Genomic DNA, 22,500 nt, shown 5'->3' with positions numbered 1-22,500 from the left:
TAAAACACACTTTCGGTGCAATGCATTGATTCTGAGCCCCTTTGTTTGTGCACTGCACATGAGAAGTGTGCCTTTTTACAAAAAAGACACTCAGAGATCAATAAACATCTCCAAGTTTGCAAAAATCCAAGGCTTTGCGAAAACCTAGAGAGAGCTCCGAAAGTCGCCATTCGCACCATTGTGTCTAAGCTGATTCTGTTAATAAGCTTGCCATTGATTTCCCTCTGCGTCCGCGCCTCCTCACGTCGCTGGCAATTCCTCCCTTTCATCCAATTCGCCTTTGAAAGTCATTTTTCCTTCCATCATGAGAGGAATGGATCGGGTGGGCGCCCAGAGACTCTTGTCCAGTGTGGGGGAATGGAGGACCAGAGGACGTAGGCTTAAGGTGTGGAGGTTAAACGCAGGAACGTGGGGAACAGTAGACGGGGCATGTTGGTCGCTGTGGGCAAGATGGGCGTCGGGCCTGATCCCTCGCTGTTTGATTCGATGACTCTATCAATCTATGACACTCCCTCGAGCAGCCAACAACTGGTTGCGTTGAAAATATTTTAGAAACAAAGAACTGGAGATGCTGGTTTACGCTGAAGATAGACACAAAGTGTTGGAGTAACTCAGCAGGTCAGGCAGCATCTCCGGACAACATGTATAGGTGATGTTTCGGTTTGGGTCCCTTCTTCAGAAACGACCAGGGCAAATCAGTGCCCGCAACACCTGACCTCAGGCATGGTGGTTCTCTGATAGGCATATTGTTGGCTAGGGAAGGTGTGATCTCAAGAGACTGTGGAATGATTAGTGTAGAGAAAGGGGGCAAGGGGAGAGGGGGTGTTAGTAGAAGTTACTTAAAATTAAATATTTAAAAAATATTCATTCTTTTGCTAATTTTCTTAAAACTGACTCCTTTCTTGACACAACACTTCTGCCATTGAAACAATGCCTCTGTATTTAAACCTGTGTAACTACCAATATCAAATCTCTTGTTGATCTTGATATAGGAAGAACTGCAGATACTACGCCTTCACCAAAGGCTTGACTTTTCCCCTTAACTTCCTCTGTCCAATAATGAACGCAACTGCAGCAGAAGTCTACCTGGTGAATTATAGAGAATTGGCACGACTTACCTGCATTCTTTACAACACTTTTGGCTCCATTGGTCTTCATTAGCAACCTCACCAATGTGTTTGTATATGTGGATCTCCAAGTCTCTCTGTTCCACCAACCCGTCAAAGCTTAGAATTATAATAAAACCCAACATGCTGGAGAAACTCAGTGGGTCAAGCAGCATCTCTGGAGAACGTGGATATGTGATGTTTCAGGCCAAGGTCCTTCTAACATCTGAATTAATCCAGCACTTTGTATTTTGGGGGGAAACCAGCATCTACAGTTTCTTGTATCTCATAAAAATAAAACCATTGTATTTACCCTTCATTTACTATCTTCTTTCTTTCGTTGTAATGCTCTTTTGAATTGGGGAAATTAACCTCCATCCGTCCCGTCCCCCCGTCCCCGAGAAATTATCCTCCTCCCCCCCCCCCCCCCCCCCCCGTCGTCCCCTCGTCCCCCCCCCCCCCCCCCCAAACAAAGTGCAACATTTCTTCTGGGATTAAAAACAGTTTTTGATTTACCTCAACAAGGTACTGCAAGGAACTGCAGATGCTGCTTTATACCAAAGATAGACACAAAGTGCTGGAGTAACTCAGCAGGTCGGGCAGCATCTCTGGAGACAAAGGATGGGTGACTATTCGGATCGGATCTCAAGAGACTGTGGAATGATTAGTGTAGAGGAAGGGGGCAAGGGGAGAGGGGGTGTTAGTAGAAGTTACTTCAAATTTACTTCTTCAGACTGATTGTGATGGAGAGAGAATGCTGGAAGAGAGGTGAAGCCACCTCCAGTCTGAAGAAGGGTCTCGCCCATCATTTTTCTTCAGAGATGCTGCCTGATCCGCTGAGTTACTCCAGCATTTTGTGTCTATCTTCAGTTTAAAGCAGCATCTGCAGTTCCTCCCCCACACAAGGTGCGTATGTATCCCTGCTGGGTTTGACATGTGCTCTAGTTTCAGGGATTGATGGTGCCACCGCCAGTGGCGTGGCTGAATTCTCACTTCACTGTCCCCCTGTGCTCCACAGATACGACTGCTCGTCAATCACATCACCGAACCTGAGGACGTGTCCTTCCAGTCTTTTGGCTTCTTCCTGACCTTGCTGGCGGCTGTTATAACTCCGCTGTTTGTGCTGTCGGAACGGTGGATACAACTGCCGTGCGGTTGTTTCATCAACTGCAGCAAGAATGTGTACTCGGCTGCTGCAAAGCCGGTTAAAGGTGAGAAACACAAAGAGAACACGTGAATAAAACCATCAGCCGTCCGTATCGTGCACTGCAGAAAGCGGGGGGGAAAAGACACAATGTGCTGGAGTAACTCAGCGGGTCAGGCAGCTTCCCTGGAGAACATGGATAGGTGGCGTTTCGGGTCAAGACCCTTCTTCAGACTGGTTGTAGGTGGGGAGAGGGAGGACAAAGCGTTGCAGGTAGACTTTAGACCTTTGACTTCGATTGACACATGTCCAGTCTGTAGAAGGGACCCGACCTGAAATGCCGTCTGTCCGTTTCCACCACAGATGTTGCCTGAGTTCTCAGAGTTTGTGTTTTGCTCCCTTATACTTAACTTTAGACTTTCGAGATACAGCACGGAAACAGGCCCTTCGACCCACCAAGTCCGCGCCGACCAGCGATCACTCCGTAGACTAGCACTATCCTACACACCAGGGGAAAATTACAATTTTACCGAAGCCAATTAACCTGTACATCTTTGGAGTGTGGGAGGAAAGCGGAGCACCCAGAAAAAACCCACGCGGTTACAGGGAGAACACACAAACTCCGTACAGACAGCATCCAGTGTCAGGATCGAACCCGGGTCTCTCGCGTCGTGAAGCAGCAGTTCTACCGCTGCACGACTGTGCCGCCCTAACTGATCATTTTCATCAACAAAATACTCTTAACAAAGGACAGTTTCCCCCCCAAAGAGGACCATTTTAAAAGAGTCTGGAAGAATGTTTCTGATGGTACACAGCAGATAATGGCAGGCTTTACCCTTTTAATTTAATGCAGGCTCTCAAACTGGAGAGTCATCAGATCAATAATACTTATTAATTAAGTTGATACAAATTCAACTTATGAAATTGGTACTTAACGTTAAATAGTAATGATCTCATTGGGAATTTATGACCCAACCCCCAGTCAAAATAATCGAAATGAATGGCGCAGTGGTAGAGCTGCTGCCTCACAGCGCCAGAGACCCGGGTTCAATCCTGACCTCAGATAGTGTTTGTGTGGCTTATACGTTCTCCCTATGACCGCGTGGGGTTTCCTCCAGTTGCCTCGGTTTCCTCCCACAGTCCAAAGACGTGCGGGGTTTGTAAGGTAATTGACTTCTGTAAATGGTCCCTGGTGTGTAGGACTGAACTAGTGTACGGGTGATAGCATGTAGAGAATGGAATAACATAGAACATTTTACATAGAACACCTGTCGAAGTGATTTATTCACAAAATGCTGGAGTAACTCAGCAGGTCAGGCAGCATCTCGGGAGAGAAGGAATGGGTAACGTTTCGGGTCGAGACCCTAAGACCCTAAGAAGGGTCTCGACCCGAAACGTCACCCATTCCTTCTCTCCCGAGATGCTGCCTGACCTGCTGAGTTACTCCAGCATTTTGTGAATAAAACGATTTGTACCAGCATCTGCAGTTATTTTCTTATACTACCTGTCGAAGTGTACTCAGTGGGCAGAATGGCCTGTTTGCAAGCTCAAACACCTCTCTGCACTTCCTTGAGCACAACTAAACAATGCAGTTGTGAATCTGGGTGAAACTTGTTTACCCGGAGAATTAATTGACTGGAAATCACGGCCAAGGTAACAGTTTAGATGAACATTATGGGGGCATTTTAGAGGAACATAGAGAATACAAATTGTGGCGTCTGTCATGATGCCAGATCAGAGATGACTACACTGGTGCTCGCAGTAAGGTGAACTCACACGGTCGGCTTTATATCCAGCATTGACCAACCGTGAATGTCCAGGTCTGCCCAGGGGAGTAGTCCTTCATCGTCACTCCGAAGGCACAATTAATTCCTGCCTTCTCCTCATAACAATTGACACCCGTTCCAATCAAGAATTTGTCTATCTCTGCCTTAAAAATAACCACTGACGGCCTCTACAGCCCTCTGAGGCAATGTTCCACACATTAACTACCCTCTGACTAAAGGGTTGACTTCCAACTAAAACATTGACTTCTCCAACTTAAGATAGTTCCTCTGTCCCTCTCTTCCCCTCCCCCTTCCCAGATCTCCCATTGTCTTCCTGTCGCCACCTATATCCTTCCTTTGTCCCGCCCCCCCTGACATCAGTCTGAAGAAGGGTCTCGACCCGAAACGTCGCCCATTCCTTCTCTCCTGAGATGCCGCCTGACCTGCTGAGTTACTCCAGCATTTTGTGAATAAATACCTTTGACTAAAGACCCTCTTTCCCTCCCTTTTCACCCTCCCCCCACTTCCCCTTCCTTTCCCCCTTCCCCTTTCCTCTATCTTTCCCTCCATCCCTTCCCTCCCCTTTCCCTCCCTTCTCCCCTTCCCTGGACCCCCTTTCTTTTCCTTCCTTTCCCCTCTTCCTGCTGCCCTCCCCCTCTCCTTCCCCTTCCCCCTTCTACCCTCCCACATGACAAGGATCAGATGATCCAAAAACCATTAATCGGACCGAGCTGTGGCTTGTTTGCCTGTTTCCCCAGTCTACCCCGGAGTGCTGGCGTTGTCCAGCTGCCAGGCATTGTTTGTGGTGCTGATCGTAGGCTTCCTCTGGCCTGCCTGCCGGTGGAGGTGGATCGGAGGGGCTCTAAGGGAGGATCTGTCATCCCAGAGGGGAAAAGGGATAACTGTATAATGTGAGACCTACACACCAAAGGACATTCCATTAGAATGAGGAGATGAGGAGGAACTTATTTAGCCAGAAGGTGGTGAATTTGAGGAATTCATTGCTACAGGCAGTTGTGGAGGCCATCAATGGATATTTTTAAGGCGGAGATTGATAAATTCTTGATTTGTCATGGTGGCAAGGGTTATGAGGAGTAGGAGAGGCAGGAGAATGGGGTTGAGAGGCAAAGATAGATCATCCATGACTGAATGATGGTGTAGACTTGGTTGGCTGAATAGCCTAACTCTGCTCCTAGAACTTATGAACCTATGAATACAATGAACCAATAGGACAAAGTGGCACATTTTAGTGATAAACTAGACTGAGGTGGAACCGAAGGGTCCAAATCTCTCCTGCAGGCCTCTTCTGGGGCAACCCTCCCCCAACTGATGATCCTGCGGGCCTGGCAACCCCCTCCAACTGACGATGCCCGTTGCCGGGCGGGAAGTGTCCTCTGGGGCCGTGGGTGGGCGAGGGGGGACAGGGAAGGGGAGAGGGAGCCACTCACCTCGGCCCCGTGGCACCAGTACTGCAGCCAGAGCGAGCCGTGGACCAGAAGCCTCTACTGCAGCATGGCGGCGATCGTCGGCGAACGGCGGCAACGGCCATCTTGTTGGATCCTCTGCCGCTGCGCTACACCACGGGAGGAAGGTGAGGTGCGGGACACGCCAGGACCGGTGCCGGTCCTCCCGGCGAGAGGGGGGGTGGGGGCGCATCTATTAAAGTTAGCGGCAGCTCGTGGGCTCAACAGGACCCTCCCCTTCATTGGCCCCAAACCTCTCCTGCATTGGTCCAGCACCCTCTCCTCCCCCACTCCCCCTCCCCCCAGCCCCCAACCCCCTCCCCCTCCACCCCACTTACCCACTCCATCCCCCCTCAACTCCTCTTGTCCCACCCTCCTCCCCTCCCGCCCATTCACCCACTCGATCCCCCTGAACCCCTTATCCCCCCCTCCTCCCCTCCTCCCCACTCACGCACTCGATTCCCCCTCAACCCCCTCCTCCCCTCCCCCCTCACGCACTCACCCGCTCCATCCCTCTTCAACCCCCCTTATACCCCCTCCCCACAACAATAGACAATTGGTGCAGGAGTAGGCCATTCGGCCCTTCGAGCCAGCACCACCATTCAATGTGATCATGGCTGATACCCCGTTCGTGCCTTCTCCTCATACCCCCTGACTCCGCTATCCTTAAGAGCTCTATCTAGCTCTCTCTTGAATGCATTCAGAGAATTGGCCTCTACTGCCTTCTGAGGCAGAGAATTCCACAGATTTACAACTCTCTAACTGAAAACGTTTTTCTTCATCTCCGTTCTAAGTGGACTACCCCTTATTCTTAAACTGTGGCCCCTGGTTCTGGACCCACTCACCCACTCCATCCCCCCTCAACCACCCTTATCTCCCCCTCCTCCCCAACCACTCACCCACTCCACCCCCCCTGAAACCCCCTCCACCCCTCCCCCCCGCTCACCCACTCCATCCCCCCTCAACCGCCCTCCTCACCCCCCCTCACCCACTCACCCACTCCCACACTCCATTCCCCCTCAACACCCCTTATCCCCCCCTCTCCTCACCCCCCCTCACCCACTCACCCAACTCCATCCCCCCTCAACCCCCCTTATCTTCCACCTCCCCCCCCCCCCCCCCCCCCCCCGCCCCCTTCACCCACTCAACCACTCCACCTCGTCTCACGTGGCCGGAAGCGAGCTGCAGCTCGCTACGGGTCACTGCCATTTGCCTCATCACAGCATCGAAATATCGTAGGTCGCCCCAACTGCGCCCGCGCGGACTGACGTTGAAAATGCATATCGTCCTCACGGTGGGGGGGGGGGGGGGGGGGGGAGCGGGTGAGTGAGTGGGTGGGGGGGGGGAGGTGAGGGATAAGGTTGAGTGGGGAATGGAGTGGGTGAGGGGAGGAGGGGGGCTGAGGGGGGCTGAGGGGGAATGGGGTGGGTGAGTGGGGAGGAGGGGGGTTCAGGGGGGATGGAGTGGGTGAGTTAGCAGCAGCTCATCGGCCTGGAATTCCCCCCCCCCCTCGTTGGCCGCCACTCTCATCACTCTGGCGGGTCCCGCCCCCGGTGGTCATTGGTGGGCCCCACCTCTCTCATTGGCCGCCACTCCCGTCACCCGGGCAGGTCCCATCGTGACGTCAAATGCGTCTGACGGCCAGGGACTTGGAAAAGGTAATTTAAAAACTTTTAAATGTCTCTAACTTAAAAAATATAACACCAATTTCAATGAAACTTCCCCCAGCCCACCCCAGGACAATGATGAGTAAGGTGGGCCTACAATTGTCACGCTATCGTGTACCATTTTGGCTGTATTTCGGGATCAAGCAAACTGACAAACCAACAAGATGAGAGTTTTAGTAATATATAGATGTTCTCTGTTATTATATATAATTAGCTTTTCTCCAGTTTTCCACTATGTTAAAACTTTTGATATTTATGGCGAATGGAAGGTTAAAGGCCGATCTCCGAATGGAAGGCTAATGTCAAAGTAGTTGAGTTGTGTGTAAGATTTGTGCCTGAGCATGCTAGCAATCAGAGGGATCATTTCACTGCTCTGTGCATGCATATTCTATCTCCATCTATTTATTTTTCTTTACGTACGTCACACGACTTGATATGGCATTCCAACCTGCAAAGAAACAAGCAACTGCTGATGCTGGTTTACAAAAAAGACACAAAGTGCTGGAGTAACTTCATAGGTTTAAGGTGAGGCGGAAAAGAATCAATAGTAACCTGAGGGGTAACGTTTTCACACAAAGGGTGGTCGGTGTATGGAACAAGCTGCCGGAGGAGGTAGTTCAGGCAGGTACTTTTGCATCGTTAAAAAAACAACAATTAGACAGGTACATGGATAGGATAGGTTTCGAGGGATATGGGCCAAACACAGGCAGGTGGGACTAGTGTAGATGGGACATGTTGATCGGTGTGGACAATTTGGGCTGAAGGGCTTGTTTTCATGGTGTATGACTCTATGACTCTATAACTCAACGGGTTAGACGGCATCTCTGGACGATAAGGATAGTTGATGTTTTAGGTCAGAACCCTTCTTCAGTCTGCAGAAGGTTCCTGACCTGAAACATCGGCTGTCCATTCACTCCACAGATGTTACCTGACTCGTTCATAAGTTCCAGGAGCAGAATTAGGCCATTTAGCCCATTGAGTCCACTCCACCACTCATTTATGGTTGATCTGTCTTTCCCTCTCAACCCCATTTTATTGCCTTCTCCCCATAACCCATGACACCCTTACTAATCAAGAATCTGTCAATCTCCGTCTTAAAAATATCCATTGACTTGGCCTGCACAGTCATCTGTGGCAATGAATCCCACAGATTCACCACCGTCTGACTAAAGAAATTCCTCCTCATCACCTTTCTAAAGGTACGTCCTTTAATTCTGAGGCTGTGGCCTCTGGTCTGAGACTATCCCACTGGTGGAAACATTCTCTCCACATTCACTCTATCCAGGCTTTTCACTGTTCAGTAAGTTGAGTTATTCCAGCACTTTGTGTTCTAACCTTCGGTGGGGTTAGCGAGTTTAAGATCTTGCCTCTTCTTGTTTTCATCTCTTGGATGGAAAAATACTGGAGCAGCCCACCCCTTTATGGTATGTGCAAAGATTGCAACAATTGCAGTTTCTGAATAGATTAAACGGATAATAATCTTATCTCTGAATATGTAAAGGCCATCCCATATAAATCCATTTACCTAAAAGCTGCAGTATAGTACATACAATTTGCTTTGAAGTGGGCACATTATCAGCAGAGAATTGCTTTCACAAGAAATATTATATTCACAGCTGCAAGGCTGACGAGGTAACAAGCAAACATCAAACTCATCGCCGGGAAATGAAATATCCATCACTCGAGAGCAAATCCTTTTTCTGCTTTTGATTATTCCAAATTGAACAAAATAAAAATCACAAAAGCTTATGTTTTTTACCCCCCAAAAATGTAGAGACACAATCGAAAATAATTCTGACACTAGAACAAAGCTGTACCAAATGAAGCATCAGTGGAAATATGAAACAGGAATAGTTCAACAGCTAAGTGCCACAGCTAGAAGACCCCTGCATGATTCAAAAGCACTTGGAGAGGTTTCTCTCTGCTGATTGGGCATGGCTTTAAAGTTAGAGGAGATGTGCAGGGCAAGTCTCTATGTAGAGGGCGGTGGGAGCTTGGAACAAGCTGCCGGGATGGTGGTGGAGGCAGATAGGATAGTGGCATTTAAGAGGTTTTTAGATAGGCACAGGATATAGATGGAATGGAGGGATGTGGATCACGTGCAGGCAGATGTGATTAGTTTATGTTGTCATCATGTTCAGCATGGACATTGTGGGCCAAAGGGCCTGTCCCTGTGCTGTACTGTTCTATTTCTGTTATTGCTGCCATACAACTCCAACAATTCAGTTTAATTCTGAGCTTGGGTATGTCTGTGTGGAGTTTGCGTGTTCCTTCTGTGACCACGTGGGTTACCTCCGGGCGCTCTGGTTTCCTCCCACATCCCAGAGCTGTGTAGGTTGGTAGCTTAATTGTTTCCTGTCAATTTCCACTAGTATTGGGTTGAGCAATGGGAGAATCAGTGAGAAGCTGATAGACACCTGACAGAGTGTAGGTTAAGAGAGGAGGGAATAGATGGGGTTGCAGAAGGAACTGGCATAGACTCTTAATCTCCTTCTATGCTGTAAGGGAATTTAATAAATTAACATGATTAAGAAACACAAACGAGGGTTGAAAACTGTTGGAATATTGATATCCATCAGAAGAATAGAATGCATTAAAAGTGCAGTACATGATGGGGAAGGTAATCGGGGTTGTCCAGCTCAAGGAAGATGGGTGGTGGCAGGAGCAGAGCTTTAACATAATTGCTGACCGGCCAGGTTAGGAGACTGGCTTTACACTGCAAATTTACCCAGCTGCTTCCTTGATAGAATATGGATGAATTTTGACAGGCAGATTAACCATTGAGTGCAACACATAACCTTGGTTTTCATCCTTAGAGCCTAGCAATCAATAATTGCATTCAGCGTAGGCCGGCCAGTGAATTGGTGACCTATGAAGCATGTGTAGAGATTTGCTGTGGTTTTTGACCTAACTCTGCTATTTTGTCTTTCTTATTGGCTCAAAACGTGTAGCTAGAGTTAGGTTTATTACTGTCACGTGTAACGAGGTACAGTGAAATGCATTGACATTTTTTTTAGGGTGGAAATGTCAAAGACTAGAGGACATAGCATTAAAGTGAGAGGGGCAAAATTTAAAGGAGATTTGCGAGGTAAGTCTTTTACACAGAGGGTGGGGAGTGCCTGGAACGTGCTGCCAGGGGTGGCGGTTGAGGCAGATACGATAGTGCCATTTAAGAAGCTTTTCAATAAGCACATGGATATGCAGAGATTGAAGGGATGTGGATCATGTGCAGGCAATAGACAATAGACAATAGACAATAGACAATAGGTGCAGGAGTAGGCCATTCAGCCCTTCGAGCCAGCACCGCCATTCAATGCGATCATGGCTGATCACTCAATCAGTACCCCGTTCCTGCCTTCTCCCCATACCCCCTCACTCCGCTATCCTCAAGAGCTCTATCCAGCTCTCCCTTGAAAGCATCCAACGAACTGGCCTCCACTGCCTTCTGAGGCAGAGAATTCCACACCTTCACCACCCTCTGACTGAAAAAGTTCTTCCTCATCTCCGTTCTAAATGGCCTACCCCTTATTCTCAAACTGTGGCCCCTTGTTCTGGACTCCCCTAACATTGGGAACATGTTATCTGCCTCTAATGTGTCCAATCCCCTAATTATCTTATATGTTTCAATAAGATCCCCCCTCATCCTTCTAAATTCCAGTGTATACAAGCCCAATCGCTCCAGCCTTTCAACATACGACAGTCCCGCCATTCCGGGAATTAACCTAGTGAACCTACGCTGCACGCCCTCCATAGCAAGAATATCCTTCCTCAAATTTGGAGACCAAAACTGCACACAGTACTCCAGGTGCGGTCTCACCAGGGCCCGGTACAACTGTAGAAGGACCTCTTTGCTCCTATACTCAACTCCTCTTGTTACGAAGGCCAACATTCCATTGGCTTTCTTCACTGCCTGCTGTACCTGCATGCTTCCTTTCATTGACTGATGCACTAGGACACCCAGATCTCGTTGAACTCCCCCTCCTCCTAACTTGACACCATTCAGATAATAATCTGCCTTTCTATTCTTACTTCCAAAGTGAATAACCTCACACTTATCTACATTAAACTGCATCTGCCATGTATCCGCCCACTCACACAACCTGTCCAAGTCACCCTGCAGCCTTATTGCATCTTCCTCACAATTCACACTACCCCCCAACTTAGTATCATCTGCAAATTTGCTAATGGTACCTTTAATCCCTTCGTCTAAGTCATTAATGTATATCGTAAATAGCTGGGGTCCCAGCACCGAACCTTGCGGTACCCCACTGGTCACTGCCTGCCATTCCGAAAGGGACCCATTTATCCCCACTCTTTGCTTTCTGTCTGTCAACCAATTTTCTATCCATGTCAGTACCCTACCCCCAATACCATGTGCCCTAATTTTGCCCACTAATCTCCTATGTGGGACCTTGTCGAAGGCTTTCTGAAAGTCGAGGTACACCACATCCACTGACTCTCCCTTGTCAATTTTCCTAGTTACATCCTCAAAAAATTCCAGTAGATTTGTCAAGCATGATTTCCCCTTCGTAAATCCATGCTGACTCGGAATGATCCCGTTACTGCTATCCAAATGCTCAGCAATTTCGTCTTTTATAATTGACTCCAGCATCTTCCCCACCACTGATGTCAGACTAACTGGTCTATAATTCCCCGTTTTCTCTCTCCCTCCTTTCTTAAAAAGTGGGATAACATTTGCTATCCTCCAATCCACAGGAACTGATCCTGAATCTATAGAACATTGAAAAATGATCTCCAATGCTTCCACTATTTCTAGAGCCACCTCCTTAAGTACTCTGGGATGCAGACCATCAGGCCCTGGGGATTTATCAGCCTTCAGTCCCATCAGTCCCATCAGGCAGAGGAGATTTTATCTTTGCATCATGTTCACACAGACATTGTGGGTCGAAGGGCTTGTTCCTGCACTTTATTGTTCTATATTCCATGTTCAGTGTTTCTAGGCATGTTAGCTGGGAGATATCAAGTTTTGTTTAACTTAGTTTAGAGATACAGCATGAAAACAAACCGGTCAACCCACCGAGTCCAGGCCAACCAATGATCACCCATACACTAGTTCTATCCTGAACACTAGGGACGATTTACAGAAGCCAATTAACCTACAAACCTGCACATCTTTGGAATGTGGGAGGAATCCGGAAGTCCCGGAGAAAACCCACGTGGTCACAGTGAATGTGAACTCCGTGCAGGCAGCAACCAAGATCAGGATCGAACCCGGGTCTCAGGCGCTGTAAGGTAGCAACTTTACCCATGCACCACTGTGCCGCCCCCTGTGTCGATCCTGTCAAAACCCATCAGAATCTTGAATTTTTTCAACTCTTTGTTAATTACTTTTAGAACAGAAAAAATTTAAATACATCTTACTTTGCCTTTCTGTGCTTATTTCCCCCCCCCCCCCCCCCCCCCCCCCCCCCCCCCCCCCCCCCCCCCCCCCCCCCCCCCCCCATTCTGGTAATCAAACATTCACTCACCTTTTGTTTCACTTTAGTTTGGGTCTGATATTTGATATGGCTTGAATTTGTAATTATTTCAGTAATTACAGATTATTTTTTCAACATCTTCATTGGGCAGTGATGATGTTTTTTGCTTTGACCTTAATAAAGGTCCCAGTAGGCTCTTTACCCTTGTCGTGCTAACGCGCCCAACTGCACAGAAGATAAACATCTCCCTGGTCCTCACCACCAACTAACTGTCTAATATGAGCAAAATCTGGGTCATAGTTATGATGGACACCATGACCTAGTTTAGAGTTATTAAATATGAATGTGGCACATTTCTGTGTTAAAGAAGTTTGTAATCAGTATTGTTAAGACATAGAACATGTTACCCCCTTGCAATGTGTATTGATGTTCGATCCAATATCAATATCAGTTTATGCCACATGGTGCAGTAACATCATTGAACCTCACGCAATTCCTCATGTAAGATTGCAACGTGTTGTTGTCCTCTCAGTGTATCACAGCGGTACAGCTGGTTGAGCTGCTGTCTTACAACGCCAGAGACACAGGTTCAATCCTGACCTCGGGTGCTGTTGGTGGGCAGTTTGCACATTCTCATGGTAGACCACATGGGTTTCCTTCGGGTGCTCTAGTTTCCACTCAAATCCTGAAGACAGGTCATCTCCAAGTTTGCGGATGACACGAAGCTGGGGGGGCAGTGTTAGCTGTGAGGAGGATGCTAGGAGGCTGCAACGTGACTTGGATAGGTTAGGTGAGTGGGCAAATGCATGGCAGATGCAGTATAATGTGGATAAATGTGAGGTTATCCACTTTGGTGGCAAGAACAGGAAAGCAGACTATTACCTGAATGGTGGCCAATTAGGAGAAGGGGAGATGCAACGAGACCTGGGTGTCGTGGTACACCAGTCATTGAAAGTAGGCATGCAGGTGCAGCAGGCAGTGAAGAAAGCGAATGGTATGTTGGCATTCATAGCGAGGGGATTTGAGTATAGGAGCAGGGAGGTTCTGCTGCAGTTGTACAGGGCATTGGTGAGACCACACCTGGAGTATTGCATACAGTTTTGGTCTCCTAATCTGAGGAAAGACATTCTTGCCATAGAGGGAGTACAGAGAAGGTTCACCAGATTGATTCCTGGGATGGCAGGACTTTCATATGAAGAAAGACTGGATAGACTCGGCTTGTACTCGCTGGAATTTAGAAGATTGAGGGGGGATCTTATAGAAACTTACAAAATTCTTAAGGGGTTGGACAGGCTAGATGCAGGAAGATTATTCCCGATGTTGGGGAAGTCCAGAACAAGGGGTCACAGTTTAAGGATAAGGGAGAAGTCTTTTAGGACCGAGATGAGAACGTTTTTTTTTCACACAGAGAGTGGTGAATCTGTGGAATTCTCTGCCACTGAAGGTAGTTAAGGCCAGTTCATTGGCTATATTTAAGAGGGAGTTAGATGTGGCCCTTTGTGGCTAAAGGGATCAGGGGGTATGGAGAGAAGGCAGGTACGGGATACTGAGTTGGATGATCAGCTATGATCATATTGAGTGGCGGTGCAGGCTCGAAGGGCCGAATGGCCTACTCCTGCACCTATTTTCTATGTTTCTATGTTTCTATGTCTTTAGGGCAGTTAGCCTGACTTCGGTGGTTGGTTAGAGTCAATTATAAAGGATGAGGTTATGCAGTACTTGGAAGATCACGATAAAATAAGCCAAAGTCAGCATGGTTTTGTGAAGGGAAGATCTTGCCTGACGAATCTGTTGGAGCTCTTTGAGGAAGTTAATAGCAGGACAGAGGTGGCTGTGGATGTTGTTTACCCAGATTTTCAGAAGGCCTTCGCTAAGGTGCCACATGTCAGGCTGCTGGGGAAGATGAGGGCCCATGGTTTTAATGTGAAGATACTAGCATGGATAGCAGGTTGGCTGGATGGCAGAAGGCAAAGAGTTGCAATAAAAGCACTTTTTCTGGTTGGCTACCAGTGACTCATTGAGTTCCGCAAGGTATCGGTGCTGATACCTAATATTAATGATTTGGATGATTTGTATATTAATGATTTGGATAAGGGGATTGAAGGCTTTGTGGCCAAGTTTGCAGATGATTCTAAGATAAGTGGAGGGGCAGGCAGTGTAGAGGAAGCAGAAGGACTTGGACAGGTTTAGAGAGTGGGCAGAGAAGTGGCAGATGAAATTCAGTGTAGCAAAATGCAGAGTCATGCATTTTTGTAATACGAATAAAGGCATAGACTATTTTCTAATGGAGAGAGAATCCAGAAATCGGAGGTGCAAAGGAACTTGGAGTGCTGGTGGCAGGACTCCCAAAAAGTTAATTTGCAAGTCGAATTGGTAGTAAGGGCAAATTCAATGCTAGGATTTGTATCAAGAGGACTGGAATCCAAAAAGAGAGATATAACGCTGAGGCTCTAGAAGGCACTGGTCAGGCCACATTTGGAGTACTGTGAGCAAATTTGGGGCCCGATATCTGAGGAAGGATGTGCTGGCTCTGGAGAGGGTCTAGAGGAGGTTTACAAGAATTATTTCAGGAATGAGTGGGTTAGAATATGATGAGCGTTTGACAGCACTGACACTTGACAGTTTAGAAGGTTGAGGGGCACCTCATTGAAACTTACAGAATAATGAAAGGCATTGATAGAGTGGATATGGAAAGGATGTTTCCACTGGTGGGAGAGTCTAGGACCAAAGCTCATAGCCTCAGAATTAAAGGGCGCTCTTTTAGAAAGGTGTGGAGGTACGTCTTTAGTCAGAGGGTAGTGAATCTGTGGAACTCATTGCCACAGAGGGCTGTGGAGGCCGACAGTAGATATTTTTAAGGCAGAGATAGACAAATTCTTGATTAGGTGTCAAAAGTTATGGGAGAAGGCAGGAAAATGGGATTAGGGAGGCAGAGATCAGCCATGATTGAATGGCAGAGTAGACTTAATGGGCAGAATTACCCAGTTCTGCTCTTATAACGTGAACTTATGAACATGCTGGTTTGTAGGTTAGTTAGACCTCTGTAAATTGCCCCTAGTGTGTAGGGAGTGGATGAGAAAGTGGAATAACATGGGACTGGTGTGAATGGATAATCAATGGTCAGCATGGATATGGTGGGGCCGAAGGGCACAAGGAACTACAAATGCTGGAATATTGAGTAAAAGACAAAGTGTAGGAGTAATTCAATGGGTCAGGCAGTATCTGGGGGGGGGGGGGGGGATGGATCGGCACTGTTTTGTGTCAGAATGGATCAGTCTGAAGAAGGATCCCAACCTTAAACATCACCTGTCATTTTCCTCCATAGATGCTGCCTGAACTGCTGAGTTACACTAGCATTTGTGTTTTTTCTCAAGAGTTGATAGTGTTTAATTGTCACATTTACTGTCAAGGAAACAATGAAATTCATATTTATTATTTATCATTTATTACCTTCAAAAATTGAAAGAATCTGCTTTGTTTAGTTTAGAGATACTGTGGGGAAACATGCACTTCGGCCAACAGAGTGCACACTGACCAACAATCACCTGTAAACTAGTTATATCCTACACACCAGGGACAATTTACAGAAGCCAATTAACCTACAAACCTGCACGTCTTTAGGATGTGGGAGAAAACTAGAGCACCGAGGGAAACCCATGCAGTCACAGGGAAATATTCAAACTCCATACAGACAGCAACAATAGACAGGATCGAACCAGGGTCTCTGGCGCTGTAAGGCAGCAACTCGACCATTGTGCCACTGTGCCATCCATTCATCTGTTATCAAAAAAAGACTCAAGAAATGCCATTAATAAATTGGTTTCCAAAATAAAACCCCATAACACTCCCTCTGTCAATGCTTGAAAAACCCAAGAAGGTTATTTCATGCTATTTTGAGAAGAGATCTCTATCAGGAAAACCTGAGAAAAAAATGCTTTCATTGAAAAAAAAATTAAAGTTGCTTGAATAATTGTCACCTCGCCCTCCCCCTGAATCCTACCATGAACATACAGCTTACGTTTTATTCCCTCTGACCTGGATGCTCTTATTGGATACGTTTTTAAAAATCATCAGTCATTCATAATTTAGTGATTACACTTCCAAAAGATGAATCAAGGGGTAAAGAGCAACTCGTTATGTACTGAAAGCTTTCATAGCATTGTAAATTCTGCCCTTTTCCTCCTTCGTTTTGAACAGCCGTGCATTAACGCATGGTTCATATGCGATGGTATTTAAAAAAAATATTTAGAGAAGCGGTGATTCAGGAAATGTGAAATGAAAGCAGAAACATTTGGAAATGGCAACAAATTGACCATGAAAATGTACCAGGAAAGAACTGCAGATGCTGGTTTAAACTGAAGATAGACACAAAATGCTGGGGTAATTCAGCGGAATAGGCAGCATCTCTGGAGAGAAGGAATGGGTGACGTTTCGAGTAGGGTCTGAATAAGGGTCTCGACCCAAATTGTCACTCGTCCCTTCTCTCCAAGGATGCTGCCTGTCCCACTGTGTTACTCCAGCATTTTGTGTCTATCTTAAGAAAATGTACTGCTTTGTTCATTTTTACCGAGCCTTATATCCAAAAATAGGGGCAGCATAGCCGCACAATGGTAGAGTTGCTGCCTTACAGCACCAAGAGACCGGGGTTCGATCCTGTATGGAGTTTGCACGTTCCCTCTGTGACCACCTGGGTTGTCTCCGGGTGCTCTGGTTTCCTCCCACATTCCAAAGATGTGCAGGTTTTTAGGTTAATTGGCTTCTATTAATTGTCCCCAGTGTGCAGGATTAAACTGGTGTAAGGGTGATCAATAGCCAGTGAGGACTAGGTGGGCCAAAGGGCCTGTTTCCAGGCTGTATCTCTAAAGTAAAGTAAAACTAAAGTAAAATGTACTGTTTTGTTCACTTTTATAGAGCCTTACACCCAAAACATTAACATTGAAAATCTTTCCACTCTAGATACCCACTAGATTTGCAACATTTTCCATGCTAGTTTAATAAAACCTGCAACTATCCTCGGCACAAATTCCCTGCAAGAAAATTCCATTTATCATTGAATAATGATGAGTTTTTATAACTATCATGTTATATTCCCTTGAGATGTTCTTCCCTGTAATCACTCACAGATATTCATTATTATTTTAATAATTTGGCGCAGTGTTTAATATTGTGCATCTGAGAGGTTTTCATAAGGAAGCCAAGTGAAAATTATTTCCGGTAGTGTTAAAAGCAGGAACTGCTAATTAAAATAACAAAAGTGCGAAGAAATACTTATAACATTTATAGTAACCCATTCATAACTTCAACAAAGTCAAAGGTACTAACAATTAATGTGCTTTTTACAGGAAGTCACCGCTATAATTTCTGGAATATGCCCACCAAATTAGAAACAAGTTCAGTAAACAGCACTGTGATAATGAGTAGTTTATCTTTAACTTGCTCCATATAATATTTTGCACCTGTCTTAGAAAGCGGAAAGAGCTTTGTTTGAACATCCCATAGAACATCGAACAGTACAGCACGGGGCAATGTCCTTCTGCCACAATGTCCCCAAACATGATGTCAAGGTAAACCTATCTCATCTGCCTCAACATGATCCATATCTTTCCATTTCCTGCCTATCCATGTGGCTATCTAAAGGGCTCTTAAATACCACTATTGTATCTGCCTTCACCACTGCCTTTGTCAGTGTATTCCAGGCACTCACCACCCTTTGTGTAAAAAACTTGTCCCGGACATATTTAAACTTTGCCCATTTCAGCTTGGAACTATGCTTGACCCACTAGTCTTTGACATTTCCACTCTGGTAATAAGATTCAAACTGTCTACCCTATCTATGCTTCTTATCATTTTATATAATACCGTCAGGCCTCCCCTCTTCTAGAGAAAACAATCCAAATTTGCCAACTCGAACTAATTTCTTCTGCCTTTGTCATTCAATTCATCTTGTAACAATATAAAATTTCCGCAGTTTCAATCTTTACTTGTGGCTTTAATCATGTTTATTTTATTACATTTCCTTACAGCATAGAATATGACCATGAGTCTATGCCAGTTCCTTCTGCAACCCCACCCATTTCCTCCTCACTTAACCTACTATCTGTCATATGCTTCCTACTTATTCTTCCATTGCTCGTCCCAACACTAAGGGCAATTCACAGTAATAATGAACCTACAACCAACACATTTTTTGGGGTGTGGGAGGAAAACATTACACTCGGAAGAAACCCACATGGCCACAGGCAGAAAATGCAAACTCCACAGAGGCAGCAATAGACAATAGGTGCAGGAGTAGGCCAACGGCCAACACCACCATTCAATGTGATCATGGCTGATCATTCTCAATCAGTACCCCGTTCCTGCCTTCTTCCCATACCTCCTGACTCCGCTATCCTTAAGAGCTCTATCTAGCTCTCTCTTGAATGCACTCGAGGTCAGGATCGACTGGGTAGCTGGAACTGTATGGCAGCAATCACAGAAATTGAGCAGTGCAGCACAGGAACAGGCCCTTTGGCCCATAATGTCCGTGCTAAACACGATGCCAAGATATTTCCTCTGCCTGCACATGATCCATATTTCCCCCTCATTCCCTGCACATCCATATGCCTATCTAAAAGACCATTAAACACCACCATCTGCCTCCATCACCACTTGGCAGCATATTCCAGGAACCCCTCCCCTCTGTGTAAAAAACATGCCCTGAATGGTTTTAAACTTTGCCATAAAGTCCTTTTGTCATATATTTTACCATATCAGACTGAAGACGGGTCCCAACCCGAAACATCACCTATCCATTTTCTCCACAGATTCTGCCTGACCCGCTTAGTTACTCCAGCATTTTGTGTCATTCTTTAAACTTTTGCCCCTCTCATTTAAAGCTATGCCCTGTACACATTGACATTTCCATCCTGGGATAAAGGTTCTGACTGTCCACTCTATTTATGCCTTTCAGTATTTTATCTGACCTGCTGAGTTATTCCAGCATTTTGTGTCTATCTTTAAACTTTGCCCCTCCCACCTTAACGTTATGCCCTCTAGTCATTGACATTTCCATCCTGGGATAAAGGTTCTGACTGTCCACCATATTTATGCTTTTCAGAATTTTATATACTTCTGTCAGGTCTCCCCTCTTCTTGAGAAGCAATCCAAGTTGCTCCAACCTCTCCTTTCAGCAAATACCCACTAATCCAGCCAGCATTCAGGCTAACTTACACCCTTTCCAAAATCCCATATCCTAGTGGACAATGGCTCTTACAACTCTGCAGCCAAACCACAATACATATCTGAGTGTCTTAGAGTCACAGAGTCATTCAGTGTGGAAACAGGTCCTTTGGACCAACTTGCCCACACCGACCAACAAGCTCCATCTACACAAGTCCCACCTGCCAGTGTTTGGCCCATATCCCTCTCAACCTATCCTATCCATGTACCTCTCTAATTGTTTCTTAAATATGGTAATAGTTCCTGCCTCAATTTCCTCCTCCGGCAGCTCTTTCCAAACACCCACCACCCTTTGTGTGAAAAAGTTACCTCTAAGATTCCTGTTAAATCTTTACCCCTTCACCTTAAACCTATATCCTCTGGTTCTTGATTCCCCTACTCTGGGGAAGAGACTCTACCTGATCTATTCCTTTCATGATTTTATACACCTCTGTCTGGTCACCCCTCACCTTCCTGAGCTCCAAGGAATAAAGTCCCAGCCTGCTCAACCTCTTCCTCTAGCTCAGACTTCCGAGTCCTGCAACATGAGCACTGGAAACATGTTATCCTGGTTAAAGTACTTCCATCCCAAGAGAACATTCTGAGGCCCACAGTCTTCACAATCACACAATGCACCCCAACAGTGCAGGTGGTGGGAGAGAGGAGGATGATGGCAAAGCTAACATCGCTGCTGGACAATGACTCCCACCCCATGCAGGGCACTGTCACTGAACTGAGTAGCTCCTTCAGTGACAGACTCCTTCACCCCAAGTGCGTGAAGGAGAGATATAGGAGGTCCTTCATTCCCGCTGCTGTGAGACTGCACAACCAGCACTGCTCCCAGCAGACGAGTCAACAATAACAGCTACGAACACACAGAAAACTGATGACATTTTATGTATCTTTTATTTATAATGAATGATCTCTTGCTCTCTTGCTATCCACTTTGCTGCTGTAACACTGTAAATTTCCCCGGTGTGGGACAAATAAAGGAATATATTATTAATCACAATCACAATAATACTTTATTAGCCAGGTATGTTTTGCAACATATGAGGAATTGCATTCCTTCTTGTTAGAGGCAAGGGCACTCCAAATTGAGCTAAAGCTGACAGCTTGATGTAGTACATTACATAGCAAATGTTTCTTAATCTGGTTTTGCCATTGTGTTGGTGCTGATATTGACCTTCTGCTCCAACCATCCTCCTTTCATCAGGTAAACATTGCAGGTTTTGTTACTGTGTTATGTATGTAGCACGACTAGCTCAGTTCTACTATACTATTGGAGTTCTGTGCAGCATCCCAGATGTAATGGAGTGCAAGGACTCATCTTCAGTTACATTTATTCAGAAGGAAAGAAGAGTCCAAACCCTATATTAACTGACTCTGAATTTTAATTATAAAGAGATATTACATAAAGCTAGTTTGCACTCTCTGGAATATAAATAGGTAAAATATAGAACATAGAATAGTACAGTGTAGGAACAGGCCCTTTGGCCCCACAATGTATGTGCTGAACATGATGCCAATAGAAACTAATGATCTCTGCCTGCATGTGATCCATATCCCTCTGTTCCCTGCTTATCCATGTGCCTATTTAAAAGCTTCAAACACTCTTATTGTATCTACGTCTACTTTCATCTTAAAGCTATGCCCTCTAATCTTTGAAAAAGGTACTGACTCTCTTCGCTATCTGTGCCTCTCATAATTGTATTTAGTTCTGTCAGGTCTCTCCTCTTCTAGAGAAAACAATCCAAGTTTGACAAGTCGAACTAACCTCTTCTGCCTGCACATCATCCATACCCCTCCATTTCCAAATGCCGATCTAAAAAGCCTCTTAAACGCCATTCCAAATGTGCCTCCATCACCACCCCTGGCAGCATGTTCCAGGCACCCGTAACCTTCTGTGTAAAAAACTTCTATGTAATAAAGAACCATTGAACCATTTAACTTGCAACACTTTCAACTTAAAGGAACACCCTCTTGTCTTTGACTTTCCATTCTCACAAAAAGTTTCTGACTGTCTATCCTCTCAATGCCTCTCATAATTTTATATACTTCTATCAAGGTTACGTCTCCCCTTAAATTCTGACGTTCCAAACTAAACAATCCAAGTCGGTCCAATCTCTCCTTATAGCTAATAACTTCTAATCCAGCCAGCATTGTGATTGAAAAAGGGTGGTGTAATTAAAGTATCTCAAGATATTAAAGGGAAATGATATGCCATGTTTTTCATAAGTTCATTAGTTATAAGAGCAGAGTTAGGCCATTCAGTCCATCAAGTTTAGTCTACCATTCAATCATGACTGATCTATCTTTCTCTCTCAACTCCATTTTCCTGCCTTCTCCCATGACCCCTGACACCCTTACTAAGAAAATGTTCATAAGTTATAGGAGCAGAAAAGTTCAATTGTGTGGGTGCTGGAATCATGAAAAGAAATTCATTGGCGATCATAGAATGAATGCCACCTTTCATCAGATGAAGGTAATTTCTTCTTTGACTGAAGCAATGTGACTCATTGGGTATTTCAATGCATTTATTGTCAAGACTGAGGTTGCTAAACTTTTCCCCAAGATTTTGATGATATAATTTGGAACTCAATTGCCAACAGTAATTGATCCTTGCTCAATTGCTAAGTTTAACAATTTTCTAAAGGTTTTATTTTGTTAGCTAGAAATAAGATCTGACAGGATCTCACATAATAACAAAACTGGCTAC

The 22,500-nt window shown here is 45.6% G+C and overlaps 1 protein-coding gene across 1 annotated transcript in view; it reads left to right on the top strand.

Moving 5' to 3' along the window:
- Positions 1-22,500, top strand: part of LOC144599523 (putative G-protein coupled receptor 149) — a 33,754-nt gene that overhangs the window by 1,659 nt on the left and 9,595 nt on the right. Inside the window, exons 2-3 of the mRNA XM_078410514.1 lie at positions 2,125-2,317; positions 2,505-2,516. Of these exons, the coding sequence (XP_078266640.1) occupies positions 2,125-2,317; positions 2,505-2,516 (205 nt within the window). The remainder of the gene's footprint in view (positions 1-2,124; positions 2,318-2,504; positions 2,517-22,500) is intronic.

Source organism: Rhinoraja longicauda, chromosome 13 (genome assembly GCF_053455715.1).
Source record: "Rhinoraja longicauda isolate Sanriku21f chromosome 13, sRhiLon1.1, whole genome shotgun sequence".
NCBI classification, from domain to species: Eukaryota; Metazoa; Chordata; class Chondrichthyes; order Rajiformes; family Arhynchobatidae; genus Rhinoraja; species Rhinoraja longicauda.
The sequence above is the reverse complement of the archived record's forward strand: the minus strand, read 5'-3'. Positions and strand labels throughout refer to the sequence as shown.